This window comes from Grammomys surdaster, unplaced genomic scaffold (assembly GCF_004785775.1).
Source record: "Grammomys surdaster isolate TR1022 unplaced genomic scaffold, NIH_TR_1.0 189490, whole genome shotgun sequence".
Classification (NCBI taxonomy): domain Eukaryota; kingdom Metazoa; phylum Chordata; class Mammalia; order Rodentia; family Muridae; genus Grammomys; species Grammomys surdaster.
The window spans coordinates 1-11223 of record NW_021623769.1 but is presented as its reverse complement, the minus strand read 5'-3'; the positions used below and the strand labels follow the sequence as shown (position 1 = coordinate 11223).

General features: G+C 39.6%; 1 protein-coding gene across 1 annotated transcript; it reads right to left on the bottom strand.

The window, feature by feature from the left end:
• Positions 1-542: 542 nt before the first annotated feature.
• Positions 543-10338, bottom strand: LOC114615904 (focadhesin-like; the record flags this gene model as incomplete). Its single annotated transcript, XM_028761500.1, has 4 exons — positions 543-632; positions 4626-4864; positions 7139-7255; positions 10230-10338. Coding segments are annotated over 4 exons (555 nt in total), but the record flags the coding sequence as incomplete, so codon positions are not given.
• Positions 10339-11223: the final 885 nt, after the last annotated feature.

Here is an 11223-nt window from a genome sequence, read left to right as displayed (position 1 = left end):
GACTAAAGGCGTGCGCCACCACCGCCCGGCAAGATATTTCATTTAAAAAAAAAAAAAAAAAAAACCTTTACAAAGAATGAGGACCAAATGGGGGTTGGTGGAAGACCCATAACCGTTAAAACGATTGTGAACCTCTGATATAATAAATGGCTGTTTCCATTTGATACCTCAGACAATGGTTTTCCAGGGACATTCAAATTGTCAGAGGCTCTCTTTGCCCACTCCTATTCAAATCATTTCAGCTAATCTTGAAACAAGGTTGAGTGAAACATTCTGGTCAGAGGTCCAAAGCAAGATGCAAATCTTGGTAACGGGAGAATTAAGCTATAAAACAGCACACATTGCTCTATACTTAAGTAACCTGTCCACTGATAACAGGGTTTTAGAACAAAACAGCTTTGGTACAAGATTCTTTACAATTACTGCTGAGCACACTCTACCTCAAAACTCGAGATCAGATCCTGCAAACACTTTACCACAGCCTCCAAGGCTGTCACTATCAGACACACGCTAAGCATCAGTTATGAACATAACCAACATACTTGTACTCAAGACTGGAGTCAAAACAGCAGCTTTCCAGGGCATCCAAGGACTTCATCAGAAGAAGGTTCATCTGTTGGCCAGACATGTCACTAGATAAGGGGACAGGGACAATGAATTACTAATAATCACTCAACTGTTCCAAGTTCATGGCATACCTGGGAGTGTGAGGCTCAATGGTGGAGTGCTTGCCCAGTACGCATAAGACTCTGGCTTTGATCCCCAGTACCATAAGACAAATAAAATGCATTCTGGTCCAGAGAGATGGCTTAACAGGTAAGGGTGCTTGTCTAACACATTCAGTGAGCCTGAGGATCTGTGTCTGATTCCCCAACATAATCAATGTCGACAAACGATTCCTACAAATAATCCTCCAATCTTCACATGTGCACCATGGCAAGCATGCCACACACATGTTAACATATACACAGCTAGATACATGTTAATAAAAAAGGTCAAAGTTCTTCAAATAAAGTCTTTTTCTGTCACTATCTACTGGAAATTTCAGCCTTCCTTTATATGTAAAAAAAATAATGTAGTAACAATATCGGTGACTCACGTATGTTCGTTTTTGTAGACAGGATAAATTAAACTGAAAATTATTCAGTAATCAAGTTCTGAAGGATGTAACCAATTACAAACAATAAGTTCTAAAGCTTCCTTTGAATCCTCTCTGTGTATTTAAATTTGAAATCACTGAAGAACATAATTTCAAATATTTCTAAAAATGTAAAAATGATACTTTTGAAGCAAATAGAATAAAACTATTGATAAAGTTGTTATTCATTCCAAATATCTTCTCTCCTGGGAGGGATGCAGCTATGACTCCATGTCTCAGTTGTATGGGTTGCCAGTGAGGTTTATTCCTTTAATTATATAGTTTTTTTAAGGAGGAAAATTCTCTAGCCCTACATTTTTGCGCTTCTATATGATAATTGGTTTTTATAATTGTCTTAGTGAGAATTAAGACTGGATAGCAAAAGAAGCCTTAGATAGGAGCTCTCTGGCTCTTTCCTCAGGCAAAGCTGTGGGCCTCCTCACTCACACTGTATTACCCAGGGTTCCTAGGGCTCAGCCCCTTCTCTTCATCCTCAGATCATATTGGATGAAATACAGCCCAAGGATACTAAGCAGCCAGAGAACACTTTACAGCTTCCAAACCAAGACTACAGCAGTGCTTGGATTATACTGAGGCATGAGAGAAGCCTTGGAGGATGGACAGACAGACAGACAGACAGAGATACATACATATATATGGGGTATAAGAGGGGCATTAAATAAGTTCCTTTAGAACTATTCTTAGGAATAAAGTACAATTATATATTCTCATACTGAGATCATATTTACATCCTCCACAGGTTATGACAGTGGCAAGAAGCTTCGTGTAATGAACCTTCCTGAATAATCCTAGGTAGGAATTCAAATTCAGGAAAATCGTAAGCTAGATTAACTGTGATGAGTCTCTTCTAGGAGGGAGGATGTACTCTGAACAATGCAGTCCTGACGTTTGTTCAAGGGGCACTTCACGTACCCATTTCAAGCCAATAGCGCTCTTGGTACTTAGCTTTATTTTATATTATTTATATTATTTTGTAAATATTTTGCCTGCATGTTTGTTTCTGCATCATGTGTGTGCTTGGTGCCCAAGGGAGCCAGAAAAGGGCATAGGAGATCCCCTAAGACTTGACTCACAGATGCTTGTAAGCTGCTGTGTGGGTGCTAGGAATCAAACTGCAGCCCTCTGGAAGAGCAGCCAGTGCTGTTAACCACTGAGTTATCTCTCCAACTCCAATGTTTGGTTATATTTTTAAGATTCATTTTATTTTAAGTTTTCTGTCTGTGCTTGGTGCCTGTGTAGGAGTGTCTGCACATGAGTGTGGATCCCCTTAAAAGCCAGAAGAGTGTAGTAGAGCCCCTGGAGTAACAGTTACAGTGAGCCACCCAACAAGGTAGTAGGTGCCAAACTCAGGTTGTTTGGAAAAGCAGCAAGCACTCGTAACCACTGAGGAATCTCTCCAGCCCCTAGCCTTTATTTTAGGAAAAAAGAAAAAAGAAAAACAACAAAGAGACAAGTCTGAAAAACTACAACATCTGGTAATATTATAATTACCAAGTAAAACATCTACTGGTAGAAAGAGCAAATATTTCTGATTTCTCTGCTCTAAAAGAAATGGGCAAGTACGAACCAGGGATTTTTATATGTTGGTGACTATACTATCAGAACACAGATCCAAGAAAAAAATAATGCTTTTAGGCAAAGTTAACATCTATAGGTACTCAGGGCTAGGCATGGTGGCACACAACTTTAATCCCAGCACTTAGGACTTTGAGGCCAGTCTGGTCTACACATTGAGTTCCAGGACAGCCAGGGCTACATAGAGAGACTCTGTCTTAAAAAATAATCAAACAAATCTATCAGTATTCCCAGTGACTCAGCCAAGGATGAGCTTCCTGTGTCCTTGCCCAGGATTCCCTGCAGGTTCAGATTCAAGTAAGAGAGACAGGGGTGGAAGGCAACCTGGGAATGAGGGCTGAATGTGCACGTGTCGGCTTTCCAGGCAGCATGATTAAACTAAACCCCAAGCAAACCTGACAGTCATAAAGCCAGTGCAGCACCTTATCCCAAGTTAATGAAGAAGTGAGCCCAGCCAGGGTGGGATGAAGCGAGTCCCCTACAGCTGAACTGCCAAGGGCTCGGTTTTAGATGTAAAAACACACTGCTTAGAAGCAAACCGAGGAAGAGCCTGAACACAGATGGCGAGGAGAGCGCCGTTTGTTGTACAGCAGCAAAGGGGAAAATCACTTTGAAGCCTTAAGCTTTTACAAAACACTTTATGTTCTATCAGACACAGGAGGAATGAATGGAGGCGTCGATTCCCATGCAAGGGGCATATTCTTTGTTCACATCTAGAGCTGGGCCTCTATGAATATTCTGGGCATGTCTCATTTTCATTTGCAGATACTATGCCAGTCATTCCACTTATCTGACAGATGTTTCCAGAAGCTAAAGATGTACTCTTGAAATATACCGTTCCCAAGAGCAATAGTAATCTCCCCCAAAACACAATAGTGTTTGTTCAAGGTAACTAAATTACAAACACAAACTTAAATCGAGCACTTCAGATGCTGTGTAACACCATCCAGTTTATCCACCACACAGTTAGCTTTGGGGCCATTATATGCTACCAACTAGCAAGTATAAGGACATCTAACACCATAGCTGGATATTTTTCCCTATATCATATTTCGAGTGTAGCAGGAAGCGGCTGAAATTTAAGTCACTACCATTAATAATCATAGTAAACAAATATGTCAAACTGCACTACAATCAACCTGGATGCATAAAATTTTAAGAAAATACAGGGAAAATTTTAGAAAATACAGAGAAAAGACCAATTATTAAGAAAGCTAAGATAGATTAATTGATTTGTAGGAAAAGTTGCCCATTTAGTGGAATTTTCCACCTGGGTCTTTTATATTCCATTTGCACCATTCATGGATAATGCTAGCAGCCGAAAAATGAGCAATCAAACCGAATAAAGCACCCAGCATAATATGCACAGATTAGGACTCTTTAAAGATTACTAAAATGTAGCCAGGTTATAGAACAAAAGGAGCATTTTTGAAGCTGAGTACATGCTGCTCTCGGGTGATTCAGTGATGCCCAGCATCCCTCTGCTACATGGGACTCCCGGGTTGTTTCTTCCCCATTTATGGAGATGTCAATACAGGAACAGCAATGAAGGGGAGGGGAGAAGTTTCTCTTCACTTACAGTACTCTAAGACTGGTGTCCATGCCTATTAATTATACATTTGTACTTCTATCTCAGACTGAGATGGTTTTCAAGTAATCAGTCACTTGAATAATAACCCTCAAAGAATACTAATATCCACATAATATTTTAGGCAGCAAAATTCACCCATATATGAGAATAAACAATTCAACCATCTCAAAAAGTTTAGCAAGCACATACTGCTCAGATGCAATGCTTAGGTACTTGCATGTGTGTGTGCGTGTGTGTGTGTGTGTATTACATCACCTAAATCACAAAGAGGAAACATAGCAATACTTCAATCAACTGTACCTGAGTTTCTCTTCACACAAGCGAGAGAGAAACATCCCCAACGCAAGGCCCATGTGGATTTGCACGGCTTGAGATTCATCAGCACTTGGTTTCCCAGGTAACCTGGCAGTCAGCATGTTCAGGATTTCCTCAACCTTCTCTTTGCAAGAGATAATGACAACCGGCACTAGGAGAGACAAAGCCGTGGCGGCCGCAGAGCGCGCAATAGCACTTGCCGTGTTCTCACCAGAATAGGACTTCTAGGGCAACCAAAGAAAGAAATCGGGTTAGCCTCTTGCTTAAAACACAAAGGGTGTACATCTATCATGAGTGCTACAGTGATGCAAGCTTCTACACCTGCACAAAAAGGAGACTCTCAGTGTGTTTGCTGCACACGCAGCTTTTAGTCAATGCTCATCTACTACTGAGCAACCAGTAATGTTCTCTGAAATTTCAAAGATGGAATTCTAAGTGCCCATGTTTAGAGGCTGTGGATTCTCTCACTATATAAATTCAGTTTCAATGTTTTAAAAAGCCTGCATCCATATAACAGGGAAGCCAAATGTAAAGCTGTCTGAATGTAGACATGCCACGTTACACTTGTCCAGAAAGCTAGGACTTGTCCAGTAAAGAAACGAGAAAGGGATGTGGAAAAGAGACGTTTACTAGGGAGGAACAGGTGGAAGTCCAGCACAAGGGTCTACTGGCACATCTCCCAAGTTTTTTGTGGGAATACAACCCAATAGATGGATTATTTTCTACAGGGGGTTAATTCCTTTTAATTAAGAGGGAAGTTGAAATTCTAAAAGCTTCTGGTTACAAAGCAGTAACCAGCTATTCAAAAGGAAACTGGGGGCTCTACATGTGCCTTCTGATATGCAATTATGGGAAGAGAAATGAATAACAGCCCTAATAAAATGACAGGGCAGCTGAACATGAACAGCATCTGCAAGAGTCCCACGTTGGAGCACTCTACCACACATGCTATACGTTTTGTAAATTTGTCTTAAGTAGAGAAGAAAGCCTCTTTATCACCCTCACTGTTATCCATTTTGGATTTTCAGACATGCCATAAAAGTGGCCTTATGCCTGGCAGTCAAAGCACGGTACAATGTGTTTTAATTCTGTGTGTATTTGCTCCCTAAGCTCTAGTACTTTAAGATAGAAATCAAGCATCTAGGACATTATACTGAATGCTAATATAATGTCTTCAAATGACAATGTTTCTTAAAAGGACTCAGCTATATATGACACAGGAAATAAAGGAAGTGACCTTTGAAATATGTCCTTAAAATAAATAGTAATATAAAAAAGAATTGAAAAAGTAAGCGGCAAATTCTGACCTGGACGATAAAGAGTTTGTCTTATTGGTTTACAAGAACTAAGCAGAATGTCTATGATTCTCACATTAGTGTCTTGTTCTGGTGAATTTCTGACCCACATAGTTACTCTATAAGCTTCAAAACAATTTAAGCAAATTGTTCCTTTTCTGGAGGATTCCTTTTCTGAACAAAATCTAACTTCCAATTTAGTTTTGCATTATTTATTAAGTCATTTTTTTTGTCCAAAAATGTACTTAAAATCTAGTATTGGATCCTGGGCCCAAGATCAATACATACCTGGTCCTCCCAAGGGCAGGGTAAAAAGAAGTAGAGTATTTACAGAGAATAAACTGGGCAATGGACTTCGGACTAAAACCATAATATTCGCAACAGTTCAGGATCTATGCTATGTTTTTCATTAAACAACTGTGAGCCAAAGCAACTTAGCTGACTGGCCTGTAATCTCTCTAATACCCTATGCAATGGCTACTGAAAGGACAAAACCAAAATAACAATACACAATTGCAGGAGTAACCACATAGGGAACATTAGACAGCAACAAGATGCACACTTCACAGCTTCAGTCATTAGAATACCATCATGAAACAGAGAAAGATGTGGGTGGCCGTAAATTTTCATGTGACCAACAGTATTACTTGGTATTTGCAAAGAATTTTACTGTTTTGAAAATACAACACTTTTCATAACTTAACTAATTTCACCTTCACAGTCTTTGGTAAGTCAGAAAGGCACGGCAAAGGATCTTTACTTTTATTTCATAAACAAGGAAAACAAGAATGATAATGGTGAACTGCCAAGTCAATAGTCACAAAACTGAGGGGGTGGCATGAGGCATTCATTACAGAGGATGCTGTTATTCTTTTCATTTTATTCATAACGACAAAAAAAAGACCAAATATCTCCCCTTGACCTTGACTATACATCAGAAAAAATTCTAGAGCTTTCATAATGCTAGTACGTGGCACATACCCTAAACCAACTCAATCAAACAAGGAGCCTACGCATCAGTCTTTCTACACACACAGACACAGACACACACACACACACACACACACACACACACACACACACACCTTCAAACCTATAGTCAGAAGCAGAAATTACTATACCATGTCATAGTTTTCATGTGAGGAATGGATGTCAGGATAGTCAACCCTTGCAATTCTGGTCCTTTATATTTCTTGTACTTACATGATAAAAGCAGGTGAAGAGTTGTCCTCTGGGGTGGTAATGGCTATCCACAATGACCAGGAGAGTATTAAGCACCATGGAAACCCACTCTTTCACTGGTAAGAAATTAGGTTGGACCTGTAGATGAGGAACAATGTGATATGATAGTAGAAAAAATATATAACAAATCTAAACTTTACTTTGGCATCTAAACTTTATTTTACAGCCCTTTTTGTTGTTAAATAATGAAATGCTGACCTCACAAAGTAAACTTTATCTGCTTGGAGTACATGAAGTGAAGAGAGTTGACAAAGGTATGTCCATACCTGTTCCCCAACAAGAATAAAATTACATTTTATTCAATGATTATCAGAACTGGGAAGACAGGGGCTACAGCAGAATATACTCAGGTTTCCTCTGCCCAGTGAATTGTGATGAAAATCACATACACAAGAGACGTGAAAAAAATAAATTGAAAATTTCCAAACTTTATGACTTACCATTTCACAAATTGACCAATTAGCCTGAAACAGTTTGAGCAACGTCTCTAGCATTTCTGCTCAATATTACATATGACCATCCATCAGTTATCATGACCATTCACCTAACTAACAAATTATAAAAAAAACTCCATTCACTAAAAAAAAAAAAAAAAAAAAAAGACTTGGTGATAAAAGTCACCCGTGGCCACCGGATTAGAAACATTAATCTTAAGATCTTTTGTTATTGGTCACACTTGTTTAACTTTAATCAAATAATGAGATCTGGACTTTGTATTGATAAAAGGCCAAAGGCAAGGTCAATAAAAATAAAAGCAAAGTGCCATTCTTAGCCTGTATGGCTTCTCAGTCTGATAAAACTGGAAGTAGGGGACAAAGCATATGAGAATCTAGGACTTCAACTTTGAGCTATACCTCCAGCTATTATGGGGCAAATTAACTTCACAACTACTAATTCACCATAATTATCCCCCAAGAAAAGGGATTCTATAAAGTGCATGAACTTTTGGGGTTACAGATCAAGTTAGTATGTAGTGTTTAATAAAGTATCCCATGGCTCTTTGAATGAAATGAAACATTTATCTTTGTCATTATTAAAACAAAATTCTGGGTTCAATGTCAAATATTTGAATGCTAAGTAATTATCCTGTTATCATTCGTGTACTAATCCCAGTCCTCATTCCCTTCTCTACATGAACATCTGTAGCTCTTGTCTCACAGTACTGACTCTCTTGCTCACTGGTGACAGTGTCACTGGATAGAAAATCCAGGTTATTAGTTTCCAACAACTCAGGCGAGACACAGAGTAACAGTGAAAGTATGTAGATTTACTGAGAAGCAGAATTAGAGCAGCCTAAGCAAAGAGCTGACTACTCAAGAGCCTACAGTTCATTGAGGAGGTGTTGGGTTTAGGCAGAGGGAGGAGCTGCTTCCAGCGGCAGGCAGAAAGTAGATCCTAACCAGTTAATATAACTTTGGAAGACCTGCACTTAGCCCATAGAAGGCATCTGATCCTGACTTAGGGATCACTTCAAGGATAGATCCCCCTCATCGGCCTTGGCCAGGAATGGTTTGAATAGGTCATGCTTATCTTTCCTCCTATGAGGACATGTCTCACCAAAATTATCAGGAGAGAAGACACTGGGTAGTACCTTACAGGTAACACATTTTTCCCCCAAGGGTAGTTGCCTTGGCTCACAGGGCTGTTCCCAAATTACCTACTTCAATAACACCCTTTAGATAATTCTCTCTTCTCCATTATTTGGGGATTAATTAAATGCTCAGATGAAGCTTCATCCATAGCCTACTCACGGGGTGGGAACAGGATCCTGTGGATCTAAATTGTAAATGGTGGATACAAGCAAGACAAAAAAAAATGACCTAAGTGAGCATGCTCTGCTAAGATATTTCAAGAGCACTCTGTAAGAGGTTCCCTTTTTCCTGGCCAAACCTAGCCTTTAAACTTTGTCTTCAATTCCAAGGGTTTCCAAAGTCCATGCATTTTCAGTTATTTTTTTTTTTAAAATGAACGGGAGGAACATTTCTTTCCATCCAGAAAAGCACCATGAAAGTAGAGTACAGAGCCAGGTATGAGAATAACAGCTATAAAATGAGACAGGACAGTGAGTTGGAGGCACTCTGGGCCATATAAGGAGACCCTACTTTAAAACTCAAACAACCCCAATGAAGACAGAACAAAAGAGAGTACAAATGGCTCATAGAAAACTCCTCTAAGACAAAGGCAGTAAAGGTTAATGATGCTTATTGTTATTGAGAGCTTATCATTTACCTGCTAATGTGAGATGACCTGTGAACTGGTGTGTGCGCGCGCGTGTGCATGCATGCGCACGCACTCATTTAATTTTCATAATTCTGTTATCTGTGAAGTACTGTCATTCCATATTATAGATGGGAAAACAGGTTCTAAAAGTGGAAATCACTACACATAGACTGTGTAGCTAATAAGTCAAAGTAATGAAATTTAAATATAAGCCTCTGTTATTCGAAAGCCTATGTTCTGTTTTGTTTCTTTAACTACTCAGGCCACATCAGACCCATTCTGGCTGATGATAGCTAACAGACAATAGAACTGAAAACAAGAACAAATCCACATCTTTTTATTTTGACAGATATGAATTATCTGAAAAAGTACATTGGAAATGAATATTGGCCAACCTGTCAGGTGTTTAATTAAGAAATAAATGCCTTGCAAAAATGAACAGGCACTTTATCATTGACATCTACAATTAAAATGCAAAGTGCAATTTTTTCAATGTGTAAACACAGCTTATTTATCATTGTTTGACAGTATTGTTCACTTTCTGTAAGCCTGGTTAACCTTCTAAGATTGTTTACTAGTGATGTAATCACAAAAAGACAGCCCTTGTTTCATAAAATTGTCACCTTCAAAGGAAACTGGCCACTTAACTACAGTGAGGAAAGCATAGCAGCAAGTCAGGAAGAGAGGAGGGCTCACAGTAAGGGCTCACCAAGTAGCAGAACCTGATGATGCACTCACAGAATTTAACCTTGCAAACCTAGATGCAGGCCACTTAAATAATGACTAAAGAAATGTAACCAAAGCCCACATGCCCAAAATCTTTCCAACTCACCTCCACGACTCCATCAGAATCTGAGGATAGGCTGGCTTCATGCTTGGACACCACGACAGCAAGGCTGCTTAAGGCCAACAGTGCATTGCCTTTGACCACCGGACTCTCTCTATGGTAAAAGATCCCAAGAGAAGACTTAGAAGACCAAGAGAGAGGCATTATCATGGAAGAGCAGACACGGTAGAAAAGCACCTCTGCTCCAGCACAAATCTAGTTCAAACAAGAAGGAAGATGTGGGTATGGAGGGCTAAAAAAAGATGGTCCAGTGGTTAGAGTACTTTTTCTTTCATAGGACCTGGGTTTAGTTCCCAGGACCCACATGGTGGCTATGGTGTTCTGAATGGAAATGGCCCCAGAGATTCACAGGGACTGGCAATACTGGAGAAGTGGCCTTGTTGAAGAAAGTATATCAGGGGGTTCCCACACAAGCAGAGGGTGGGGTCTTTGAGGTTCAGAAGCTCAAGACAGGGCCAGTGTCACTCTCTCTGCCTGCTGCCTTCCCATCTGGAGGTAGAACTCACAGCCTCCTCTCTAACTCCATATCTGCCTGCATGCTAACATGCTTGCTGCCCTGAGGATAATGGACTAAAGCTCTAAACCTGTAAGTCAGCCTCAATGAAATGTTTTCCTTTATAAGAACTGCCATGGTCATGGTGTCTCTTCACAGCAACAGAAACCATAACTAAGACAGTAGCTCATTCCACTTCCAGGAATCTGACATTCTTCTAAACCCCATGGGCATCAGGCATACACATGATACATATACAGACAAAACACTCGTACATACAAAATAAAAATAATTAGCCAGGTGTGATGGTGCACACCTTTAATCCCAGCACTCAGGAGGCAGATGCAGGCAGATCTCTGTGAATTCAAGGTAATCATGGTCTACATGGTGAGTTCGAAAACAGGCAGGGACACTTGGTGATCCCTGTCCTGAAATTAAGTAAAATAAAATAAAATAAAATAAAATAAAATAAAATAAAATAAAATA